Here is a 27,385-nt window from a genome sequence, read left to right as displayed (position 1 = left end):
AATCTCAGTGGGGTTTTGGTTATGGAAAAGAAAAGCTGTCTGGTTGGAGCTTAAGACACAGACAGAGAGAATGGAAGGCAATACGTAATGTCTTTGTCCTTACTGTCTATCCTCATGGCTTCTTTATGGCACTATTTCACATTCTTAGCACTAAGGAAATGATAAATAAACCAGAAACATTTGCGTAAGGGCAGTCAAGTGACTTCTTGGTGTATTTTATACAAATTGGAATCATTCTTCTTTATTAAATATCTGGAAGCTTGTGTAATTTCAAAATTTGTTTCTCCTTGGCAGAAATAAGAGAACTGATGTTAGAAAACTTGCCTTTCGATGCCTGGTGGACAACTTGAATCCTATAATATTAAATTTTGTGAAAAGGAAGAGGTTCCATCAAATATTTCTTGAGGAGATGCCCTGGAGAGCCCAGATGAACCTCTATCTGGCAAGTGCACACTTCAACCTGCTTTTAACGAAGCTAGGGGAACGTATGAAGATGAAATTTGGCCCTTCACATCCAGTGGTCAGGTATAGAATATTAGCTGTGAATGATACTTTTTTAGCATGAGCATGGATTTTATTTGTTATGTTCAGGGCTCCAGTGTTGATAATAACTTAAAGAGGTTTACAGAGTGCTTCTCTCTTTACTGATCATTGGTATATTACTCAATTTCTTGTCTCAGAATCTTTCCAAACGAATGCTGGATATAAGCACTTAGGAAGTACTAATCTGCATGTATCTTGAATATGTTTATTAATATAGCTTTCTGTAAAGGAGATAGTGTCATTTCAAGAGAAATTCAATATTAATTGTGTAATAACTGTAGCTATTAGGTATAGACAAAGCTGTTTCATTTTGAGGTATATTTTAAGCCTCTATAAACACAGATCATATTTTCTCATACAGTGTACACTTTATATCATTTAATTCAGAAGACATTTTTGAGCTCTTGAGTGTCTTTGGCTAAAGTGTTATGGGAGATAAAATAGAAGATAAGTACATAATATGAAATACTATGTAATCATTAAAAAGGTGAGTAGAGTCTTTCATTAAGAAAAAACACAACGGAGCACCTGTTAGTTACAAGGTACCAAGGTAGACACAGTGGGCCTGAAAAGATGAGCAGGACATATAAGTTAGAGTCTGGCAGGGTGAATCACAAGTGTTAAAGAACAATTGTAAATAATGGTATAAGGTGAAGTATACACACAAAGTCTTCTTTGTTCCTGGGAAAAAGGCTTTCCTCTGACTGAAACTCACAGGAAAGATTTTGTGGGGAGGGGCCACTTGGCCTGGTTCTTGATGGATAGGCAAGATATAGAAATGTGCAGATGGGGAAAGAGGTATTCGATGTGGTTGGAAGCACATGAGTCAGAGCCCAGGTAGGAAACCCCAAATGGTGTGACCAGAATTTAGGGTAAATGGAAAGGAATGGTGTGAAATAATTTAAAAAATAGATAAGTACCAGATGATGGAGGGTCTTAACTACTAAATCTGAACTTTAATTTATATACGGTGGGGATTATTAAAGGTTTTTGAGCAGGGCAATGATAAAAAATTTCTCTGGCAAGAACATATCAAATGGATTGGAGGAAGGAGAGACTGTGACAGGCATATGAATTAAAAAGGTATTTATTTCAATAATCCAATGATAAAATATGCAGGTGAAACCCATGGTGAACTTGGCCCCAGTTTCTGTTTCTTTAGAATTTTGGTTAAAATCATTGCCAGATTGAATCTTCATTAAAACATCTCGATAGTTCCCTTTCCTATGTAGGCTAGATCAGATTTACATTTAACAAGTAGTTAGATTGCCTGACCAACAGGGAAGGCTTTTGGCCAAGTAACCCATTCATGAGGCCATGAGAGGAGAATGGTTCAGATCAGATGGGCTTCCCAACTTTCCTCTGGACACTGAGAAGAATTCTTTGAAATTCCAATCATACATGACCATTCAGATGTGATTACTTCATAGCACAGCAATTAGACAATGACCAAATTTGTATCAGGGTAACTTGGTGCTAAATTCAATTTTACTAAAACGGTTAAAACATACTCAGTATTTATGTATGTATGTATTTTTGCATTTATTTATTTATTTATTTTTGGTGGAGGATTATTTACTGCTTAGACCTTATTTTATAAAAGAAATAACATTGATTGTGAACACATTGCTTTATATAGTAGGCATCTTCATTTTGTTGTGTTTGAATCAGGTTAAATTGACATAAATTATTGTTTCAAAGCCCTTAGAATCAGTATAGATCGTCATTCCCATTTTCAAGGGCCCTTTCAGGGAAATAGATATTGATGTTAAAATTCCTAAGAGCAAAGTTACATTGTATAATTTTTAAATTTAATGGGAAATTGTTTGGCTTTGGTTAAGTGCCAAAATTTGGAAGCACTAACTCACAAATATTTTAAAAATTCAAGTAGATTGTATTTGACAGATTCAATTCAATTTTGTTTATATTGTTTTTTTAATGATATTTTCCCCCCTGCAGTTTCCGATCATGTGATCCTAATATGTTCTCACTATATAATTCAGGAGCAGTATTACCAACAGCGAAATTGACTCTAGAAAACTATAAAGTGATACTTGATTTCCTTCATACAGCTAAAAAGAGAAAGGCCAATTTACCATCAGGTAAAATAAAACATTATGATATATACACTATCAAATTGCCTCTATATTTTTATTCACTGATGCAACACACGTGAACATACACACACACACACACACACACACACACACACACACTCCACAGACACACAGAGGTACGCATAGCATTTTCCAATGATCCAGGAATTTAATTGAGTTGTGGTATTTTGTAGGAGATTCTTATTTTCTCAGTTTTTAAAAATTTTCTGTATTTTTATGATATGTATTTGGAAATATATATGTTGTGTTCTAACCTAAACCAGTTTGGCTATTTGCCAAATATAATGTTTTTATTTATTTATTTATTTATTTATTTATTTATCTATCTATCTATCTATCTATCTATCTATCTATTTATTTATTTATAGTTTTTAGAAAGGGAGAGAGTGGTAGGGAGGGTCAGAGGGAGAGGAAGAGAGAATCTTAAGCAACTCCATGCCCAGTGTGGAGCCTGACATGGGCCTCGATCTCACAACCTTGAGATCATGACCTAGACTAAAATCAAGAGTCAGACACTTAACCGACTAAGCCACCCAGACACCCCTAATGTTCTTTTTAAAATATTGATAGCCTCCTGTTGTCAAGATAGGTGTTATATTTTAACAGAAGTAAGTTTCAGAACAAATTCCACCACACATACTAATGCAATCGGCATGAAAACAGTCATATAGCTGTTTAATAGTACCGATTTTGTACTCAGGGGAGTCTACTCTTGCCTTAGGATCTCCAACTAACACCTTCCATGGAAGCTTACTCCAAGGTGAATGCAATAATATTCATTTGAATGGCAGCACCAGCCAATATTGTCATCTGCTCAGGTGACAGGAGACTCACTCTGAAAGGTGTAGAAATGCAATGAATAGGGCTCTCAATCTGGGTGCTACAAATGACGACACTACTCCTAAGCACTCACCTATCTTGAATACCACTCATTTCACAAATATTTATTTCTAATATCTTCATGCTATTACAAACCCTTTTACATAGATTTTTAGTAATGGTGTTTTAAGTGCTATGTAACTTATTGCTGATCAGGATACTTCATATGCTGGGTAACTGGCCCAGGAGTGTTCATTCATATTTGAGGTACTTGACATGCTTTCTGATTTCTTCTAGGGTGTAGATTAGATTTAACTGGTGCCTTCATGTTATTCTATGAATACTGAAGTATTTGAAATTAAATTCCCTAGACACAGAGTCCAGGTTTTGTATGTAGATAATAATTTATATCTTCTTGAGTTTGTTTGTTTGTTTTTTTTTAACTAGCTGCCTAAGACCTCTCATGGAATCACCAATAGAATACTGTGCTATTGAGACTTATTATTAAATGCAAAGTTCTAAGAGAAGGTTTGTGGTAGGAAAAATCTGTGTTTTTAATACCACACCAACAGGATAGTGAATGGGCATGGTTGCTGCACTGCCTAACTCCAGGCAATGCTACTCACCTTCTAGCGTATGTGTCCTGGGAATGGACTATTTAGGGGGAGATTAAGGAAATCAAGTGGGATTCTGTGATTGGTCCCTCAGAAAACATAACATTCCTGCCTCTGCATTGTTCCTTTGGCCATCACCCTTGCCCAGAATGATGTTCTCCATAGTCTTTCTGCATAGCTAACCCATGTTCACTCTTTAACACCTAATCTAGATGCCTCCTTCTCTAGAAACTTTCCTTGGTTCATTGTGTCCATAATAATCCTGTCCTTCCTCCAAATTTATGTAGTGTTTCTTATCTTAATTACTCATTTGATGATTGTCACCTATGTCTTCTGGAACTTTCTGTCTTCAATAATGGTATACTTTATTTTTGTACTGTAGATGCTGAAGAATTTTCCACATTTATTAATTCCAGAATGAGTGATGAAAATGTATCCAAGACACAAACAGTTTATGACTCAGACTCTCAGTCAGGTCTTAGTGCTAAAGAAAAGGATCGAGCAGCAAATTTGGGTCTATTGGATCATTTTATGAAAATCTTTTTATATTGCAGGAGAGCAATGGTAAGGTGGTCCTTCTAATTTGCTAAATTAATAGACATAAATCTCAGGCCATTAGTTTGGGCATGTAAGATGTATTTATTTACTTACTATCCATAATTTTAGTTTCAACCTTGAAACTAAATTGGCTTTGTTTCACATCAGTCATTTTTGAGGTTTGCCTGCCATAGTGCTGAAGATTTACACATTGTGAGGTTGTCAGGGAAAGGGGTAACTTGCTTTAGTCATCAGTCATCCATTGGTGAGGAGCTGAGGTGGCCTTTGTCCTGGTCTACACAATCTCTGTGAATATTCAGACACCCCTCTGCCACTTTCTTGCCACATTTGGGACATTGCCTTCTATGGTGGTGACACCAGTGTTTCCTCTCTGGAGTCTTGCTCCTGCCTGGAGTACATAGACCCCTTTATTCCCTCTAGCACAGGGAACACTCTTTCTGAGCCACAGGAAAGTCCTGCTCCTGGCCCCTGACCCCCTGCTTCTACAAGCCAATTGTGTCTCTCAAATGCTGTTCTCTTTTTTTGTTCCTTAAACATTATATGATACATTATTAAACTTAGAATTAGAATCATTAGCTACAAAGAAATTAGTTTCCTTTTTCTCATTGCAGGAATGGCATATACCTCAAACCTCTCAAGAGTTGAGAGGCAATCTATCCTTTCTAGAACACTTGAGTTCCCATTTTCTCTGTGGACAGGGTGATTTCCTAAAAAATGTGACCCTTGACCATGAGCGCTACATCTATCCTTTCCACCAGCTTCAGGGCCCTGGAAGGTCTGGATCCTGCTCGCTTCTTGGAACTCAGTTCATCTTGCTCTCATTCAGTCCACTCTCCTCTGTGCGAGCCTTTTTTTTTTTTTTTTAAGATTTTATTTATTTATTTGACAGAGAGAGAGAGGGGGAGAGCAAGCACAAGCAGGGGGGGTGGCAGGTAGAGGAGAAGCAGGTTCCCCACTGAGCAAGGAGCCCAACATGGGGCTTGATCCCAGGCCCCAGGGATCATGGCCTGAGGCAAAGGCAGACGTTTAACCAACTGAGTCACCCAGGCACCCCAACCTCTGTGTGATCTTGAAAGCACTGAGGTTGTTCCTTTCTCGTCCATCAAGTTCATCCTCCATCCTTTGCAGTTGCTGTTCCCTCAGTTTCAAATGCTGTCCTCCTCCCAACACTCTCTCCCCCACCTTCACATGACTTGTTCAACTCAACATTCAAGTCTCTGCTCATGTCACCTCCTCAGAGAGGACTTTTTCCTGACCACCCCCATCTAAAAGGGAATATTCTCTCATGCTTGTCAGATTCTCACCCATTTCTGCATTATTTTTCTTTACAATACTTACTATTCCCTGAAACTATATTTTCGTTTGTCTACTTATCTAGTGTCAGTCTTTCCTAATAAATTGAAGCAGCATGAGGGCAGACCTGGTTACCCTTGCTCATTGCCACATTCCCAGAACCTAGAACAATGGAAATATTGGAGTCAGGCTGCTGGTGTGCAAATCTTAGCTAACCACTCAGTAGATCATGACCCTGGGCAAGTTAGCTCCATGCCTGTGTTTCCTTATCTGTAAATTAAGTAGAATACTAGTGCACACTTATTTCATAGGAGCTATTGTTAGAATTAACTGAGATAATGATATAAGTGGCACATAATAAATGATATTAGTTATTTTTTATTATTGACATAATTTTTGCAGAAAGATGAAGTTGTTCAGAGATCTCTAACTTTTGAAACTTTGGGGTTCTTCTGAAAGTTGTGTTTGTCTTAGGTTCTTGCTCATCGTGGTGGCTATTGGACTCTGCTTCAGAACTGCTGTCGGGCCCTTTGGAATTTTACTCAGGAGCTGCAGATACTTCTTAAACAAGCCGTGGATATGTATAAAACATTTCCTATTAGCCAGGATGGATTCCTCTGTACCTGTGTTTTGCCATTCTATTTGGGAGCAGAATTACTTATTGACATGTTAATACAACTACAAAATATCAATTCTATTAAGGTAAGGGCATTTGGGTAATTATTTTTACTGCATCCAATTAATAAATACTTTTTACCATACACCTTGGGATAAATAGAAATTAATATTTTCCTTCAGTTCTTACTTGGTTTGTCTATATTTCATTTGGTTCATTATTATTATTTGGTTCACAATACGCAGCTCACATTGATGTTAATTGTAAATATCTTAGCCTGAAAATTCAACTTTTTAAAGGAAACAGAAAGTAACATTCACTGAGCTCCAGCTTCTGTATAAACTAACTCTAATGCATTTAATTCTTGTGGCAGTTTTTTTGACAGAGAAGCAGACCTGAAGAGAGATCGTATTGCTTGTCAGTCACTCTTTACTTCACTGCTTTATCTGTCCTTGTTCTGTTATTCCAGATCTGGTAGACTTTGCAGCCATTTAAAATCTACCACACTATGGTTTAAAATATGAAAATAAAATTGAAAAACTGCAAACATGATATAACCTAAACACGTTAAAAATTAATAAACTCATAAGCACATTGAGTCATGGAATTTATAACATTTCCAGATATAAAATATGTGAAAATACAGTAGCACAAAAGACAGAGTAATAAGTTTTTTATGCCTTATATATATATAAAATGGTACACTATTAACTCCAAGTAGAATGTGGTAAGTTAAGGATGCATTTAATAATCTTTAGAGTAATACCAAAAAAGAGATATAGCTAAAAAGCCATTGCAGTGAAGTGGAAACTAAATAGTGGTCAATGCATTAAAGAAGGCAGAAAAAAAAAAACAGAGGAACAGAAACATATCAGCAAAAGAGAAAGCAAATAGCAAATAATAAATCTACTCAAATCATATCAATTACTATATTAAATATAAGTGGCTTAAACACCCTAATCAAAAGGAAGAGATTGTTGGATAGAAAGAAAGACGTGTAATATTTGGCCATGTGAGAAGTATTCTGAATATAAAGAAACCGACTGAAAATAAATCAGTGGAAAGGGATATACCATGAATACAGGAAGCATAAAAAAACTGGTGAGACTTTATTAATATTAGGTAAAATAACCTTTAAATCAGGGAGTATTTTGACAGGTAGAGAGACTTTTCATATTGAGAAGAGGCTCAATTAATCAGGAAGACATACTAATCATAAATGTGTATGCTCCTAATAAGAGAGATTCAAATTATACTCTGGACACCCAAAGCATGAAGAGTTTCCAGAATGGTGAAAGCATTGATGTGTTGGGTGGTGGTTGTGGTTTGACTCCATGGGGAGAGGGCATGGAACCCCCTTATCCAGGATCATTCCAGACTCTGTACCTCTTTCATTTGGCTGTCCCTGAGTTGTATCCTTTATAATAAAACTGTGATCCTAAGTATAGTGTTTTAAGTGAATGCCAGCCAATTATTGAATCTGAGGGGGTTATGGAAACCCCTAAATTTATAGCTGTTCAGTCAGAAGTGCAGGTGACCTGAGATTTATGGCTGATGTCTGAAGTAAGGGCAGTCTTGTGGAGGACTAAGTCTTTAAACTCTTGGAGTCTGACCTTAATTCTGGATAGGTAGTTAGTGTCAGAATTGAAGTGCAGTACACGTAAGAGGGTTAGAAACAGCACAAGTGCATATGGTGTGCTCACCAAGATGGATCATATGCAGGGTCAAAAAATAAGTCATAATAAAATTTAAAAGACTGAAATCTTGAAGGGTATGTTCTGTGACACCTACCTTATAAATTTAATAAACAAATTCACAGATAAAATTTATGAATAAAAATTAGGTAGAAAAATCTCCAAATATCTGGAAGTTAAACAATATAGTTCTAAATAATCCATGGATCAAAGAAGAAAACACAAGAGAAATTTTAAAATATTTCAAACTGATGACAACATATCAACATTTGTGGAATGCAAATAAACCAATGCGTAGAGGAACTTAATAGTTTTAAATGTTTAATAGAAAAGAAGAAAGATACAACATCAGTTATCTAAGTGTCCACCTATACGAGCTCAAAAAAGAACAAATTGAATCCAAAGTAAGTAAAAAGAACAAAGAAAATAAATGAAAGAATAAGAGCAGAAATAATTTAGATATAAAACAAAACAAAATTAATAAAGTTAATCATTTGAAAAGATTATTAAAATCGGCAGAATCCTAGGAATACTGATGAAGAACAAAAGAAAGAATAGCATAAATAACTGACAGTGATGAAAGAGAGATATAACTACGGATCCTGTAGATATTAAAAGAAAAATAAGAGAATATTATGATTAATTTTTACTAATGAATTTGATAACTTTAAATGACGCGGACATGTTTATCACAAAGCACAGCTTAAATCTGACACAAGAAGCAATAGAAAAAATGAATTGTCCTAAATATATTTAAGAAAATGAATTTATAATTAGGAACTTTGAGATAAAGAAAACTTCAGACCCAGAATATTTCCCTGCAGAATTTGAGCAAACATATAAGGACAAAATAATAAATCATATACAAACATTTTTTAGAAGCGAAGCCAGCTCAACCCTGACAAATATGTCAAAAACAAAAGTATGAACAAATATCCCTGATGAACATAGACACAAAACGCCTTAATGAAATATTAGATAAATCCCAGCAATATAGGAAATATGCAAATGAGGTCTATAATATCTACAATTATACAAATGATAATCAAGTGGGTTTATCCCAGAAATGTAAGGGTAACATTTAAAGATCAATCAGGCAGTGCCTGGGTGGCTCAGTTGGTTAAGCGTCCAACCTTTGGTTTTGTCTCAGGTCATGATCTCAGGGTGGTGAGATCAAGCATGATGTTGGGCTCCACACAGTGTGTAGTTTGCTTGAGATTCTTTCCCTCATCTTTTCCCTCCCCATCTGCTCCTCCCCCTGTTCATGTGAGCTGTCTCAAATAAAAAAAATAAAAATCTTAAAAAAAACAAAGATCAATCAAGGTAATTCACCATATTAACAGGATAAAAGAGTCAAATTATATGACCATTGAAATAGAGACAGCAAAGCATTTACAAAATTTGATATTGCTTTTTCCACCTGCTCTCCCTCCCCTTGAGTGCTGCTCTAGCTGCACTGGATTCCTGCTAAGCCAGGGCTGCTGTTCTCTTTCTCTGGCTACCATCATGATTATGTACCTGGACCTCACCAGCCATGATGAGATGTTCTCTGACATCTACAAGATTTAGGAGGTTGCAAATGAGCTGCGCCTGGAGGTGAAGGAGAAAATAATAGGACAGAAGGTACCATTGATGGAAATGTACTTCGCAGAACGCCACCAAGGTGAAGGTGCTGAAAGCATAGTAATCATTGATGTTGATATTGTCGGGAACCATTACTTACAGAAAACAAGCTTCACAAATGAAGCCTACAAGAAGTACATCGTAGATTATAGGAAATCAGTCTAAGGCAAACTTAAGGAACAGGGACCAGAAAGGGTAAACCTTTTAAAACAGAGGCTGCAGACAAATCAAGCACATCTTTGTGAATTCAAAACTACCAGTTCTTTATTGGTGAAAACATGAATCCAGATGGTGAACTACCGTGAGGATGGTGTGACCCTAGATATGACTTTCTTTGAGGATGGTTTATAAATGAAAAAATATTAACAGAATGGCAATTACTTTAGATCTATCACCCGTCATCATTAACTGGCTGCTGCTTTTCACACATTCACACAAAACCAGGACTTCGACAATTGGGTGATGTCATCATGATCTCTTCATTTATTTTAATGTTGATTTATTTGGAGTGGAGTCATTTCTTTTTTTTCAAAGAAAAAACCATATCATGTAGGTTGCCTAAAAATAAAATACATTTAAACTTATTTGAGAGAATACCTCTTGCTTTAATATGTATTTAAACTAAGTCTGTTTTATAGTATTCTGGAGAAGATAGAGCCTGGTTGTAGACCACAAATAGAAAGCGTAAGACTGTCTTCAGATAACTTCTACAGGGAAACTACTTCTGGGACTGGTATATTAAAAAACAACAACAAGAATTACAAGTTTTAATTCTAAGTTGAAGTAAAGGAAAAGACCATATTCATAGAGTACCAAATGTGAAGTGGATCATTATACATTTCATCAGCTACAAACAGAAGTAGTTAACTCTGGAAGAGATTATCAAAAGAATAAAAAGAGACTAATACAATTGGAAGCAAAAGAAAAACGATGTCATTGATGTTAAAGACTCTCAGCAAACTAGGAATACCTGATAAAAAGTAGTATCTACTGTTAACATCATACTTAATGATGATATATTGTGAGCTTCCTTCTAAGATTGGTAACAAAGCAAGGATGTCTGCTCATAACACTTTTGCTCAATATCATGCCAGAGATCCTGACAAGTGCAATAAGGCAGATAAAGAAACAAAAGACATGTGGATGGGAAGGGAATACTATGAGTTTTTACATAGAAAATTCTAACTATTTAGAACTCTATAAAGCAACGAGTAGAACTAATAAAATAGCACATAAAGTCAATATAAAAAGTAAATTAAATTTCTTTGTACCAACAGAAAACAACTGGGAAATGAAAATTTAAAAGTACCATTCATAATATCAAATTTCTAGGACTATATCTAAGGAAATCTATGTCAGATTTTTGCACTGAAAATTATAATGCATTGCAGAAAAAAATTAAAGAAGATCTAAATAGACATGGAGATATATCATGTTTATGAATCAAAGGACTTAATATTGCTAAGATATCATTTATTTCCAATTTGTTCTATTGATTCAGTGAAATTCTAATGAAAATTCCAACAGACATTTTTTTTCAGTGTAAATTGATGGTTCATTTTATTTTTATTTTTATTCTTTTATTTATTTATTTTTTTAATAATGATTTTTTATTATATTATGTTAGTCACCATACAGTACATCCCTGGTTTTCGATGTAAGGCTCGATGATTCATTAGTTGTGTATAACACCCAGTGCACCATGCAATATGTGCCCTCCTTACTACCCATCACCGGTCTATCCCTTTCCCCCACCCCCCTCCCCTCTGTAGCCCTCAGTTTGTTTCTCATAGTCCATAGTCTCTCGTGTTTCATTCCCCCTTCTGATTACCCCCCCTTTCTTTATCCCTTTCTTCCCCTACTGATCATTCTACTTCTTATGTTCCATAGATGAGAGAAATCATATGATAGTTGTCTTTCTCTGCTTGACTTATTTCACTAAGCATTATCTCCTCCAGTGCCGTCCATGTTGTAGCAAATGTTGAGAACTCGTTCTTTCTGATTGCTGAGTAATATTCCATTGTATATATGGACCACAACTTCTTAATCCAGTCATCTGTTGAAGGGCATCTCGGCTCCTTCCACGATTTAGCTATTGTGGACATTGCTGCTATGAACATTGGGGTGCATATGGCCCTTCTCTTCACTACGTCTGTATCTTTGGGGTAAACACCCAGTAGTGCAATGGCTGGATCATAGGGTAGCTCAATTTTTAACTTTTTAAGGGACCTCCACACTGTTTTCCAGAGTGGCTGTACCAACTTGCATTCCCACCAACAATGTAGGAGGGATCCCCTTTCTCCACATCCTCTCCAACAATTGTTGTTTCTTGCCTTGTCTATTTTTGCCATTCTAACTGGCGTAAGGTGGTATCTCAGTGTGGTTTTGATTTGAATTTCCTTGATGGCTAATGATTTTGAACATTTTTTCATGTGTCTGTTAGCCATTTGTATGTCTTCATTGGAAAAGTGTCTGTTCATATCTTCTGCCCATTTTTTGATTTGTTTATTTGTTTCTCGTGTATTGAGTTTGAGAAGTTCTTTGTAGATCTTGGATACCAGTCCTTTATCTGTAGTGTCATTTGCAAATATATTCTCCCATTCCGTGGGCTGCCTCTTAGTTTTTCTGACTGTTTCCTTGGCTGTGCAGAAACTTTTAATCTTGATGAAGTCCCATAAATTCATTTTATCTTTTGTTTCTCTTGCCTTTGGGGATGTATCATGAAAAAGGTTGCTTTGGCCGATGTCGTAGAGGTTGCTGCCTATGTTCTCCTCTAGGATTTTGATGGATTCCTGTCTCACATCGAGGTCTTTCATCCATTTGGAGTTTATTTTTGTGTATGGTGTGAGATAGTGGTCAAGTTTCATTCTTTTGCATGTAGCTGTCCAATTTTCCCATCACCATTTATTGAAGAGACTGTCTTTTTCCCACCGGATGTTTTTTCCTGCTTTATCAAATATTAGTTGCCCAAAGAGCTGAGGGTCCATTTCTGGGCTCTCTATTCTGTTCCATTGGTCTATGTGTCTGTTTTTGTGCCAGTACCATGCTGTCTTTGTGATCACAGCTTTGTAGTACAGCTCGAAATCCGGCATTGTGATGCCCCCAGCTTTGTTTTTCCTTTTCAACAGTTCCTTGGAGATTCGGGGTCTTTTCTGGTTCCATACAAATTTAAGGACTATTTGTTCCAGTTCTTTGAAAAACGTTCTCGGTATTTTGATCGGGATAGCATTGAAAGTGTAGATTGCTCTGGGTAGCATGGACATTTTAACTATGTTAATTCTTCCGATCCATGAGCATGGAATATCTTTCCATCTTTTTATGTTTTCCTCAATGTCTTTTAAGAGTGATTTATAGTTTCTAGAATAAAGGTCCTTTACGTCTCTGGTTAAGTTAATTCCAAGGTAACGTATGGTTTTTGGTGCTATTGTAAATGGGATGGATTCCCTAATTTCTCTTTCTTCGTTCTCGTTATTCGTGTACAGAAATGCAACTGATTTCTGAGCATTGATTTTGTATCCCGCCACGTTACTGAATTGCTCTATAACTTCTAATAGTTTGGGAGTGGCTTCTTTTGGGTTTTCCATATAGAATATCATGTCATCTGCGAAGAGAGACATTTTGACTTCTTCTTTGCCGATTTGAATACCTTTGATCCCTTTTTGTTGTCTGATTGCTGTTGCAAGGACTTCTAGTACTATGTTGAATAATAGTGGCGAGAGTGGGCATCCTTGTCGTGTTCCTGATCTTAAGGGAAAGGCTTCCAGCTTTTCCGCATTGAGAATAATATTTGCAGTAGGCTTTTCATAGATGGCTTTTATGAGATTGAGAAATGTACCTTCTATTCCTACACTCTGAAGGGTTTTAATCAGGAAAGGATGCTGTATTTTGTCAAATGCTTTTTTGGCATCGATTGAGAGGATCATATGGTTCTTGAGTCTTTTCTTGTTGATATGATGTATCACGCTGATTGATTTGCGAATATTGAACCACGCTTGCATCCCAGGTATGAATCCCACTTGATCGTGGTGGATAATCCTTTTAATGAACTGTTGGATTCTATTAGCAAGTATCTTGTTGAGGATTTTGGCGTCCATATTCATTAGGGAAATCGGTCTGTAATTCTCCTTTTTGAGGGGGTCTTTGCCTGGTTTGGGGATCAAGGTAATATTGGCCTCATAGAATGAGTTTGGTAGCTTTCCTTCTGTTTCTATTTTTTGAAATAGCTTTAGGAGAATAGGTATTATTTCTTCTTTGAATGTTTGGTAGAATTCCCCAGGAAAACCGTCCGGGCCTGGAGTTTTGTTATTTGGAAGGTTGTTTATCACTGACTCAATTTCTTCATAATTAATTGGCCTGTTTAAGAAATCAATTTCTTCCTGTTTCAATCTTGGTAGTTTATAGGTTTCCAGGAAGGATTCCATCTCTTCCAGATTGCTTAGTTTATTGGCATATAGCTGTTGATAAAAATTTCTAATAATCCTTCCAATTTCAATGGTGTTCGTCGTGACCTCTCCTTTTTCATTCATAATTTTAATAATCTGGGTCCTTTCTCTTTTCTTTTGGATAAGTCTTGCCAGTGGTCTGTCAATTTTATTGATTCTCTCCAAGAACCAGCTTCTAGTCCTGTTGATCTGCTCTACTGTACTTCTGGTTTCTGCTTGATTGATTTCAGCTTTAATTTTGGTCAACTGCTTCCTTGTGCGTGGATTAGGCCTGTCCCTCTGTTGCTGTTCCAGCTTCTTGAGGTGAGAATATAAAAACTGCATTTTAGATTTTTCTATTCTTTTGAGTGAGGCTTGGATGGCTATGTATTTCCCCCTTAGGACTGCCTTTGCAGTATCCCATAGGTTTTGGACCGTTGTATTTTCATTCTCATTGGTCTCCATAAATTGTTTAATTTGATTTTTGATTTCCTGGTTTATCGAGTCATTCCTGAGCAGGATGGTTCTTAGTCTCCAAGTGTTTGAGTTTCTTCCAAATTTTTCCTTGTGGTTGAGTTCCAATTTCAGAGCGTTGTGGTCTGAGAATATGCAGGGGATAATTTCAATCTTTTGGTATCGGCTGAGACCTGTTTTGTGTCCCAGAACATGGTCTATTCTTGAAAATGTCCCATGGGCATTAGAATAGAATGAGTATTCTTTGGTTCTGGGGTGTAGTGTTCTCTATATATCTAAGAGGTCCAACTCGTCGAGTATGGCATTCAAAGCCTTTGATTCTTTGCTTAGTTTTTGCCAGGGTGTTCTGTCTATTTCTGAGAGTGGAGTGTTGAGGTCCCCTACTATTAATGTATTTTTATCTATATGTCTCTTTATTCTGGTTAAGAGTTGGCTTGTGTATCTTGCTGCTCCCCTGTTGGGGGCATATATATTTATAATTGTCATATCCACTTGTTGAATACTTTCTTTAAGAATAATATAGTGCCCTTCTGCATCTCTAACTATAGTCTGTAGTTTAAAATCCAGTTTATCTGATATGAGAATTGCTACCCCAGCTTTCTTTTGAGGTCCATTTGCGTGAAAGATGGTACTCCATCCCCTTACTCTCAGTCTGAATGCATCTTTGGGTTCGAAATGAGTCTCTTGTAGACAGCAAATGGATGGGTCATTTCTTTTTATCCAGTCTGCAACCCTGTGGCGTTTAAAGCAAGAATTTAAACCATTAATGTTAAGGCTGAGTACTGAGAGATATGCTTTTAATTCTGCCATGTTGTCAGTAAAGTCTTTGTTTGTATTGGCTGTGACTTTCTGTTTTGTATCACTCTTGGGGCCTTTTTACTTTTATAGAACCCCCCGTAATACCTCCTGTAGGGCTGGTTTCGTGGTTACGAAATTGGCTAGTGACTGTCGATTCTGAAATGTCTTTATTTCTCCATCAATTCTGAATGACAGCCTTGCTGGATAAAGGATCCTTGGCTGCATGTTTTTCTCTGAAAGAGCTTTAAAAATGCTCCCCCAACCCTTTCTCTCATTCCAGGTCTGTGTAGACAGGTCTGACGTAATTCTGATGCCTTTGCCTTGGTACGTGAGAAATTTCTTTGCCCTGGCCGCTTTCAATACTGTATCCTTGGATCTCATATTTGCGAGTTGCACTATGACGTGACGTGGTGTAGTTCTGTCATGGTTGAGCTTGGGAGGGGTCCTCTCTGCCTCTTGGACACGAATTTTTGTTTCCCTTGCTAGATTAGGGAAGTTTTCAGCTACAATTTGTTCAAATATCTCTTCTAGACCTCTGTTTTTCTCCACCCCCTCGGGGATGCCGATGATTCTAACATTGGATCGTTTCGTTGAGTCAGTAATCTCCGGTAGCCAACATTCGTGGGTGTGGATTTTTTAAAGACCATCTTCTATTTTTATTTTTTCCTCTATTAATCCATCCTCCAATTCACTAACCCTTTCCTCCGCTTCGGTGACCCTGACCGTCAGAGCCTCTAGTTTTGCCTGCATTTGGCTCATAGAATTTTTAATTTCTGTCAAATTCGCTCTCATTTCCGCCCTTAGGGATTCTATATTCTCAGTAACATTTTCCTGAATACTTTTTTCAAGTCTACTCATTATCTTGACCATTGTTACTCTGAATTCCATTTCTGATAATTTGGTTACATCCATATCCGTTACTTCTGTGGCAGAGGCCACTGACTCACTGTCTTTTCTTTGCTGGGGGGGGGGGCTTCTCCTTCTTGTCATTCTGATGAGGGGAGGTTGCGGGGTTGTCCAGAGCCCGAAATTATTGACTGGGTCCCAGGCCGTGCCCCTTGTTTTATAGGGATCTTAGAGATGTGGGCTTCTTCTTTAAAGATTTTATTTATTTACTTTTCTGAGAGAGGGAGATAGACAGTCAGCAAGAACGGAACAGAAGCAGGGGAGTGAGAGAGGAAGAAGCAGGCTCCCAGCGGAGGAGCCCGATGAGGGACTCCTTTCCGGAACGCTGGGATCACGCCCTAAGCTGGAGACAGGCGCTCAATGACTGCGCCACGCAGGCGCCTCCGGTTGTGGGCTTCTTGATTTTTCAGCCTGCCTTCTGGGGGAGGGGCCTGCCGCGCCGATACTCAGGCAACCCTGTTTGGTTAGAGTCTCCGTGTCCCCTGCGAGGGAGGATGGGGATGGGCACTCTCTGGGCCGGTATTTCCAGGCTTTTGTTCTCTGGCGGCTTTCCCTGGCGGCCGGCTATGCTTCTTCTGAGGGTCAGAGCAGCAGAGGTTGCATTGTCACAGAACAGAGGGATTGCGGCCCGTTCTCCACTGATGTTCTGGCCACTTTAACTCTATTACTGTTGGTGCTGCTCAACCCTGCAGCGTCCCGGGATGTGCGCACCAACTCGGCATCCCTGCCCTCACTTCCAGGGCCGGCGCGTCTCTGTCCTTTGTGTTTCTAATGCCGCCAGCCACCAGCCGCCAGCCACCAGCCGCCCGCACTCTCCCGGGTCTCCCAGTCTCAGTCTATGCCCGGTGAGCACACCTCGATTCCGGAGTTTCGTGAGAAGCCTGGTGGCGCGCGCACCCGGTTCAGGGTCTCAGTCTGCTGTTTCGCGGGTGCCGACCGTGAGTCCGCCCGCTCCCCCGTGCAGGTGGCCCGCCAGCCGCCAGCCGCCCCGCGCGCGCGCGCTCCGGGAGCTCCCGGTCTCAGTCTGGATCCCGTGAGCACACCGGGATTCCGGTGTTCCAGGAGATGCCTGGTGGCGCACGTTCACGGCTCACTGGTCTCAGTCCGCTCTCTCGCGGGTGCCCTCTGTGAGTCCGCCCGCTCCCCCGTGCAGGTGGCTGCCGCTTCCCGGAGCCCAAACGCGGCGGCTCCCTCCCCCTTCCGTTTATCTTCCGATATCTGTGCACGGTTTACAGCTCCCCTCTTCGTACCTCAATACTCAGTACTGGAGATGTTCATTTGTAGAGATCCAGATGCATCATCCTGCGTCTCAGGCTGATTCCGTGGTTATTTAGGCTGGTCTGGTACCTATCCAGCTCGACTCAGGGGACCGGCTGAAAAAGGGGTCCCCTACTCCTCCGCCATCTTAACTCCCGAGTGGCCAATAAATAAAATCAAAAAACTCCCAACAGACAAAGGTTTAGGACCTGCCGCGACACCACCCACAGAGCCATGGCGTGATTCAGGAAAAGGACGAGACACAGACAGGTTAGCTGTGAAAGAAAGTGTGGGTGCGGGGGATGAACGCAAAGAGTGTGATCGCCCTGATGGTTCATTTTAAAACTTATAAGCAAATGCAAAGAAATGTGAATGGCCAAGAAAATCTTTAAAAAAGAAAACAAATTTGGAGAACTCCCTACCTGATTTCTAGGTTTATTAATGCTGTAGTAATTAGAAGAGTATGATATTGGCATAAAGAGAAACATATCAATGGAATAGAGAATCTTAAAATAGACTCATACATATGGTCAATATTTTACAAAGGTGTCAAAGCAATTCAAAGGACTCAAAAAAGAAATGACAACTCTTAGCACCCAGATGTGTTCTTTAAAAACCATTTCCCACTAAAAGAAATAGGACTCCTTGGTGGGGGGAAAAAAAGCTGATTACCTTTTCTATGTGAACTATACTTGAGGATAGCCAAATAGTTAACAGTCAAGGAAGAGAAATTTTTCCTTATAGAATTTTCAGGTTAATGAAGAAAGAATGTTGAAATTAGAAAATCAGGATTTTGCAATTCTTTATGAATCAATGGGGGGATGAACAGCACCAGTGAAGTATACTTGTTGGAAAAAAATCAAACTGGAAGCAGAGCAAGCATTTAAGTCTAACCAACAATTTACAGAAGATCCAGGGGACAGAGAAACATTTAGAATGAAACTATGGGCATGCATCAATAGAAATTCCAACTATGGAAACTACAAGACAAACAACCTGGTTTCTTCAACAAAAAATTGAAGTAAAAAAAGAGGAGATGAAACCTATAGATTAAAAAAGACTTAAGAGACATAAATAATTGCAATGTTTGGACCTTAGTTTGATCCCATTTCAAACTAATGCACTCAGAAATTTATAAGGTATAAAGGAAATGTGAACACTGATTATTCAATAATGTTTTGAAGGATTTTTTGCTAATTTCTTCTGTTAGGTGGGATTATATTATTGTGGTTATGTTTCTGTAAAAATAATTCTTGTCTTTTTAGAGACACGTGATGAAGTATTTATAGATCAATTAATATAATTTTGGGGATGTAATTCAAAATACTGGGGGAAGTAGGTATATGTACAGATGAAACCAAGTAAGTCCCAAAAGTCGATAATTGGTTGAAGCTAGTTGTGGGTACATAGGGCCTCAGTATATTATTTTCTCTGCTTTTGTAAGAGTTAGAAATTTTCTTTAATAAAAAGTTTTTTTTTTAAATTACACACGACCCATACTTAATCTTCAGAACATAAAGACTGGTCTTGACCATGCCAGAAACTTCACTTTCCATATGTTATTTTCATCCCCAAATGCCAGTGCTGTTTATTTCTCAAAATTGTTGGGTAATGTTACCAAAATTAGGAAGTAAATAGGTAATACTTTTTTCCTTCTCTCTTGATGGTTGGAGATAAAATGTCAGCTTTGTTGTTGATGAAAGCTATATTGGAAGGTATAGTAACCACAGAGGGTCCCTATCCTTCAACCCAGAGGTAAACTTACCATGTAGGCATAGGCATGAATAAGTGATAGCAGATATCCCTCTTCCTCAGGGATGGCTCAGGAAAGTTATTTCAGTTGGACCCAGGATATTTACCCATGTCTGAAGAAAGAACATGTCATCTTATGGCAGGCAGGCTCTGACAGAGCAGTCACCTGGGAAGAGTTGAGTGAGGCAGGCTTGATTTCTTCTACACTCACCAAGAGGATTGAGTAAAGGCCAAGAGTGCCTCCACCTGGAACCCTGAGGTCAAAGAAATGGAGATAACCCCTTATGCAGCTCTGTGCTGCTGAAAGTCTTATTGTAGAATCAGTGGGTAGAGGGATGGAGCTCCTAACATCAATAAAATGGAAACTACCCTGTATTGAGTATGTCTCATGTGCCAGTGACTGTGCTAAGGAGGCAAATTCACAGAAGTCACTTATGGCACACCTGTTATTCACAGCTACACAAGACTGACTTGAGGCATTCATATTACATTGCACAGCCAAATGACTCCCTAGGTCTCTTCCAACCTCAAGGACCATGAATCTTGTTAGAGGTGTTTGTCCTCTACTTCTGTTGGTACCTTCCCTTCCCTATGCGTGGATTACCCTTAATAGTAAAACCAGCTTAAGAGGGGCTGGTCTTAAGTTACCAACTATTTCTTGGCTGCAACCTGGCTTATAGGTGGATCTAAGGGGTTTTGTTTGCCTTAAGAATTTCTAAGGATATACACAAATGCATCAGGGACTCCTGGGAAATGAATACATTAGTTACATAGTACCTCTAACTTAGGCAAAACCAGGGTTTTCCAGAAGATTTCCTCCTCTATAGGTTTGACCTTTGCATCAGGGAATTGGACTATTATGCCACAAACTGATGAATGTAACCAATGTATTATGGAAACTTAATAATTTGTATATACTAAAACCTATTCTTCAAAACTTTATCTTATTTGTTTAATATCCTTACTTACATAGGTAGTGACTGTGGACCAGTAAGTGTGGACCTCAGTCTGTCCTAATATGGTAATGACTAGCCATATGTGGCTATTTAAAGTTAAGTTTAAATTAATTAAAATTAAATGAAATTAAAAATCCAGTTGCAATGGTCATATTTCAATAGCTCCAGTATCCACACATGCTTGGTGGCTACTATATCAAGCAACACAGACATAGTACATTTCCATCATCATAGAAAGTTCTGTTAAATAGCAATGCTCAAGCTTTGATTTGCATAATAAAAACATCTAAATTTTTTAATCTTCAGTTCTTTTTCTGTTATATTTTCTATCACATTCAGTTTTCAGAAAAAAAAATTTGAGGTAAAATCTGAAAATATATACATTTTTTCCCCGTATGCTACTTGCAGGTTATTGAAGAAAAAGGGGAGTTCAGCGTTCCAAGCTGCTATGGAAATATTAAAAATGATAATGGTGGTTCTAGCCTTGATTTTGAGCATATTTTAGATGATGTAAATGTGGTTGATTTGAAATGGATCCATAACTTTGTGTTGAAATCTCTGGAACTTTTATATCAAGTGGAAAAATGGGAAACACTGGTATCACTTGCTATCCAATTCAATACAATTTCACAGTAAGTATTGCCATAAGGACAATTAAGAGTGATAAGCTTTCATTTAAAAAAATGCATTTTAACGTCTGCTTTTTAATGTATTTCTACCGCTCTCTAGTGAGAGATACACAGAGCAAGTGACACCACTCCTGGTATATGCACAGCGTCAGCTTCTTCTAAGAATATCCAAGTTCAATGGCCCAGATATTACCCAACAACCTTGTGCAAGATATGAGGCTGAATACAAAGAGAAGGTGAGTTTGGCTCTATTATTCATGTAGTTGTGATTTTTGATGAGTGCACATATAAAATACAAAGATTTAGGGATCGGATAAATATTATTTTGACTTAGGCATTTATCATTCAAATCAACAAATGTTATTGAAAGCCTGCTATGTGCCAATATTTTCCAGGTACAGGGTAAACAAAAATTAAGTCCTTGTACATAGGAAACTTGCATTCAGGCCAGAGCCGGTATATTCATTAGGCACAGTGAGGACATTGTCTAGGGCCACAGAACTTTTAGAGGCCCACTAAATGTGTTAATTTTTTTAAATGTGAAGAAAAAAGTAACTTTTAGGTTGAAGAAAATGTTTTCATTTTTACTATTACTATATTTTATATTTATGCCAACTTAATCATACGATATAATTTTTAATAGTTTTTATGGAGGTGTGGGCCCATGAAAGTGAAAGTGTGTAAGGACCATGAAAGTCATGGTGCAGCTATGAGTTAGGTAGAGGAAAGGGAAGTAAATTCCTTCCTTTATTTATTTAATAAATGTGTATCAACTATCTAATATCAGAGCCATGGCATGCAGTTATATAGTTTGCATCCTAGCCCAAGGCCCCCAGTGTATGTGAAGACTGAAATCTAGTCCCACCTCCCACACCACTCTGTGTGCTTGTGGTGTTGGCGGCCACACAGTGAGGGCTCCTTTTTCTTCTCACAGAGGTTCCTTACAGCCCTTGCATATTCTTGCGTCCTGCATATTCTAACACAATGAGAATACAGTCTGAGTTCTTGCTTTGTGGAGTTTAATTTTAGAGGGGTAGAGGTAGGGCCAGATAATAACATGTAAACAGATACATAAACAGATTTATGATCATTATGAGCTCTCTGAAGAGAATAAAATGGGTCCATGCGTTAGAGATAAGTGGCGTGGGAGGTGGAAATTTGGAATCCCTCTTGGAAACGGTAACTTCTGTTGAAAAATGGCCAGCCATACATAAGAGAGGGCCTTCCAGCCCAAGGGAAGAACAAGGGCAAAAGCCGTGAAGTGGGACAGGAAGAAGGTCTGAGTGGCTGGAATGTCACAGACAGGGGAGAGGGTGAGAACGGGGGCTTTGCTTCTTCCTCTTCTCCCCAATGTCTTAATGTTACTTTGTTCTTGTCCTCCTGTCTTTATCCACATCCTCTCCCTTGGTGAGCTTATTCAGTCTGTGGCTCTAAGTACTGTCTTTATGATAATGACTTTTGAAATTACAGCTCCAGTCTAGACCTTTCTCCTGAATTCTGTGTTGACATGTAATTCCCTGTATCAGTCAGGGTTCAATTAGGGAAGCAGAACCAGTAAGATCTATTACCTATCTGTCTATCTATTTTTCTATCTGTCATATATCTATCAAGATTTATTTATTTATTTATTATTTAAAAAAAATATTTTATTTATTTATTAGAGAGAGACAGCCAGCGAGAGAGGGAACACAAGCAGGGGGAATGGGAGAAGAAGAAGCAGGCTCATAGCGGAGGAGCCTGATGTGGGGCTCAATCCCATAACGCCAGGATCACGCCCTGAGCCGAAGGCAGGCGCTTAACCGCTGTGCCACCCAGGCGCCCCTCTATCAAGATTTATTACAAGGAATTGGCTTATGTGATTGTGGGGGCTGGCCAGACAAGTCCAAAATTATAAGGTGGTTAGTCAAGATCATGGGCAGGAAGGAAACTCACAGGTGTGGCCAGAAGCTGTTATCCTTAGGCAGTCAGTGAGGGATGATCCAGTGAGTAGACCTGGATGCTGTTTGGAGTCTGGAGACCTCCAGCACATCAAGGACTCACTTGCTTAGGTCAGGCCCACTGAAGATAATCTCTTTAGTTTAAAGGAAATTTATTAGGGACTTTAATTAGTATCTGTGAAATCCCTTCATAGTAGCAGCTAGATTAGTGTTTGAATAGCTGAGATGAAGTGTGTATATGCTACAAAATGGATACTTCCCTCCCTCTTATACTCATAGTTTAGCCTAACCAAGTTGACCCATCAAAATCCATCATGCTGCCTAATCAACATGATCTCTTAGATGTCTAATACACTTCTGAAATTTAGTATATTTCAAACAAACCTGTTCTGACAAGTCTTCCCCACTTCAATTGATGACAACACTGTTCTCCTAGTTGCTCGGGCCAGATACCTTAGAGACCTCCCAGACTCCTTTCTTACTTTCATTACCCCACTTCAAATTGGTTATCAAATCTACCTTCAAAATGTATTCAGAACCTGACCACTTATCACTACCTCCACCACTCCTACTCTGATCCAAGCCCCTGCTATATTTGCTTGGGTTCATGCAATGACTTCCTAATTAATCGTCTTGCTTCCAACCTCCCTGAATCCGTGCCTCCAGCCTATAGTCTATTCTTAATGCAGCGGGTAGAATGACCCTTTAAAAACCTAAGTCAGATCATGTCATTCCCCCTCTTTAAACCCTATAGCAGCTTCCCATCTGATTCAGAGATAAGGTGAACATCCTTATCATGGCCTTAATGCCCCACACATTCCCTTGTGATCTCCAGTGACTCAACTCTCAGTACTCCCTTGCAGGTTTCAGCTGCTCTGTTCTTTAAGACTTCCTGCCTTGGGATCCTCCCATTTGCTGCTCCCCTGCTTGGGTCGCTTCTCCCCCAAATATCCACACTGATTTTTTTCTCATCTTTTATCTAGTCTTTGCTAAATGTCACTTTCTGTGTGAGGACTGTTCTCACTATCCTATATAAAATTATGTACCTGTTTGCTCTATTTCTCTCTATAGTATTTATAACTCTTTAATATACTCTATAATGTACTTCTCTATTTTCTTCATTATATTACTACTTCCTCTAGAATAAGTTCCATAAGAATAGGAACTTCTGTTTGCTTTGTCACTGTATTATCCTTGAGCTTGGAGTAGTGACTGACACATAATAAGTATTCAATTAAGATTTATTTAATGAAGCTGGGAGGTGGGAAGGACTAGGTAAAATAGGGCCTTATTAGGCTGCGGGAAGGAATTTACATTTTATTAGACTGTTTACATCTCATTGTACAAATACCTACAAGGGACAATAAAGAAGCAGCATCTACATCGGACTGAGATTCAAAGAGGTCTGTATTTTGAGAAATAGGTTAGTTTAAGGAATAGGAATGAGAAACAAAGGTTCTTAGACCTTTTTTTTTTTTTTTTTTTTTAAGAGAGAGAGAGGGAGAAAGCAGGCTCACCCACTAGCAGGGGAGGGGCAGAGGGAGAGGGAGAGAGAGAATCCAAAGCAGCCTCCATGCTCAGTGTGGAGCCTGATGCAGGGCTTGATCTCACAACCCTGAGATCATGACCCAGGCCGAAATCAAGAGTTGGATGCCTAACTGACTGAGCCACCCAGGTGTCTCAGTTCTTGTACCTTTAAAAAGAATTTCCTTTTATCTAAAATTTTTCTGATTTCAGATATTTTATAATTTTAGGACTTAAGTATCTGTTGGAAAATAAATTTTTAAAATACTACAGAGGAAGTTAGTTCTGAAAAACTTCACTAGGGAAGTTTAAATTGCATTCATTATGAGTACGGTGGAAAAATCAGCCACTGGAAAAGCAGCCTATATTTTAGATATGTTTCAACTTGCATAATAGAAGATATATTTAGACTAGTGGATTTATAGAATATCAGAAAATCATATTCTAATTGCTCTACATAATTTGCCTAATGCTCCTCCAGCTGTGCTGAACAAAAGAAATATAAAAAGTCATGTGGCTGCTTTTTTTCCCTGAAAGTTGTCGTGATCGAGCGCTACTTTGCTAGCTTTTATTGTAGCATCGCTTTGTATTTCTTCTTTTTGACAAGTGAAAAGTAAGATAAACATTTTACGTAAGCCCAATTTTTAGCCATAAATGCCTGACCAAATAATATTTTGTTTTCCTTTTTCCTTTTTAAGATAACCTGCCGAAATTTCATTGGGAAGCAGCTCAAGATTAATCCTTCAACCAGTGAAGTGACAGATAAAGAAAACTGCACAGATGTCCTGAAAAAGTTTATCTATTCAGGTTGGAACCATTTTAGCTGGGAGCTTTTTTAAAGCAAAGTTTGCTGTTGTGTTCTGCATGTGAGCTCTTCCATAATTAAAATGTTTGCGAAATCTCTTTTGCAGGCTTATTGGACTGAAAAGAACCCATTTGATATTTACCATCTTATGTTGCTATAAATGTCAGATAAGGGGAATTAAAACATGTGTTTATTAGTTTAATATGTAAATTAAAGAAGGGAAAGAAAAAGAGAAAGGAAAATTATTTGAAAAAGAAGCATGGAAAAAGACTTTTGTACATTTCCCCGTTTTTATTTCACTTGGGAACTCTTCAAATTGACCTGTTGCTATTCTCTTTGAAGCTCTGTCTTGACTCTCATAATAACTCTCATTCCCATAACCAATGTAGATTTTTCTCCTATTGGCTCTATCATGGTTATGTTGTAGGTCTTTACACTAGAGCACAGGAGAAGACAAGAGGACATCATGGCTCCTTTGCTTCCAGCTGAGAAGCCCTCTTGGAATATTTTGGCAGTGTAGCTTATAGGATTGCAGCTATAGAATAAGATGAAAATGGAGGATAATGCTTTCTCTCAATTGCACTTGTCCTGTGCCTCTGATTCTGGTACAGGAAAGGAATGCAAATCTTCCCTTTGCCATGTTAGGATTCTTTCATTTATTTATCTGTTGATTTTATGTATGTGTGTAGGTATGTAATCATCTATTCCTTTATTGAGACAGTTAGGCAGCCATTCAGTCATTTCGCAAACATTTACTGAATGTCTACTGTGTGTTAAGTGCTGTACTGGGTACTGAGACTACAAAGAGACAAAGATTTATTGAGATTAAAGATTTGTTATCCTGGAATTTACAACCCATTGAAAGAGACTGATAAATAAACCAGACACTAAGGTATAGAGTGACAAGAGCTGTCATATTATGATTACCCCTCCTGTTTTCCACTGTAAGCAGTAGTAGTAAACAGCATCGCTGTGGAGAGACTGTGTAATTTGGCGGGGCTAAAGAAAAAAGGAAAAGGCAAAGCTGAGGTTAGAAAGGTTGTCAGGAGGGCCTTAGAAGGCAGGATAAAGAGATGCAGGTCTATCTGGAGGGCTGAAGGGAGCTAGTTATAAGGATTTAAAGAAGGTCAGTGAAATGATTGTATTTGCACTCTTGAAAGAACCTTAGGCAGCAGCGTGGGGAATCAATTGAAAGCATAGCACATGGAAGCAGAAGAGCAGCTACTCCTAACTTGTGCATTAAAGAGGTGGTGAAGCTCTGGACTTAGGCAAGGAGAATACAGGAGTAGACAGATATGAGAGAAGGGCCGAGGAAATCCCCAGGACTGTGTTCTATACTGGTTAGATGAGGATGGGAGGAATCCAAGATGCCTTGGTTTCTGGCCTGGGTGGCTAGATGGATATGATGTCTTCACTCTACAGGAAAACTGAAGGGAGGAACAGGTCAGAGAAAGTTACTTTGGAAGTACTGAGTTCGAGGTGCCAGGATGATAACTGAGTAAAACTATTCAATATATGGTTAGATAGACTGGTCAGGCATTCAGCAGAGATTTATATTTTCATCATCAATATATTGGTGGTGGTTGAAATCCGGGGCTTGTATAAGGTCACTCTGGGAGAGTTTTATGGAGTGTAGACCTGAGGATGGCCTCACTTTGGAAGCTGTGTCATTCAGCTATACAGTAGTAATAAACAACCCCCAAATCTCATTGCTTTCACACAAGGGCAAGTCCATTTTTTTGCTCACGCTACTGTGTTTGATGAGTTGAGTACTGACCTGCTGCTCATCATAGGTTGATGGAATCTCCATCTTGATGTAAGTTTCCATGATTGTTTCCAAGGCAAAAAGGAGAACATGAATTCACTCTCTAGAGGAGCCATACTGAGAGGCTAGGGCAGAAGGGAAGGAGAGAATTGGCCCATATACAGGAAGTTTATAGGTGGTAAGGACAGAAGTTGAAGGTATTCTCATTGGGTCCTGAAGATTTTCTTAACAAAGCAAGGGGTTGAGAGCATAGCCAAGGTTGCTAGGGTAGGAGATTTCAGGAG

General features: G+C 38.5%; 1 protein-coding gene and 1 pseudogene across 1 annotated transcript in view; both read left to right on the top strand.

Annotated features, from left to right (window-relative positions):
* CFAP54 (cilia and flagella associated protein 54) overlaps window positions 1–27,385 on the top strand; it is a 287,356-nt gene that overhangs the window by 132,584 nt on the left and 127,387 nt on the right. The window contains exons 33-39 of the mRNA XM_045779838.2: window positions 295–525; window positions 2,503–2,645; window positions 4,476–4,657; window positions 6,419–6,646; window positions 20,850–21,073; window positions 21,171–21,306; window positions 25,230–25,338. Of these exons, the coding sequence (XP_045635794.2) occupies window positions 295–525; window positions 2,503–2,645; window positions 4,476–4,657; window positions 6,419–6,646; window positions 20,850–21,073; window positions 21,171–21,306; window positions 25,230–25,338 (1,253 nt within the window). The remainder of the gene's footprint in view (window positions 1–294; window positions 526–2,502; window positions 2,646–4,475; window positions 4,658–6,418; window positions 6,647–20,849; window positions 21,074–21,170; window positions 21,307–25,229; window positions 25,339–27,385) is intronic.
* Window positions 9,761–10,243, top strand: LOC123780535 (translationally-controlled tumor protein-like; annotated as a pseudogene).

Source organism: Ursus americanus, chromosome 17, assembly GCF_024610735.1.
Source record: "Ursus americanus isolate L20-20 chromosome 17, mUrsAme1.1.p, whole genome shotgun sequence".
In the NCBI taxonomy this organism is placed as follows: Eukaryota; Metazoa; Chordata; class Mammalia; order Carnivora; family Ursidae; genus Ursus; species Ursus americanus.
The sequence above is the reverse complement of the archived record's forward strand: the minus strand, read 5'-3'. Positions and strand labels throughout refer to the sequence as shown.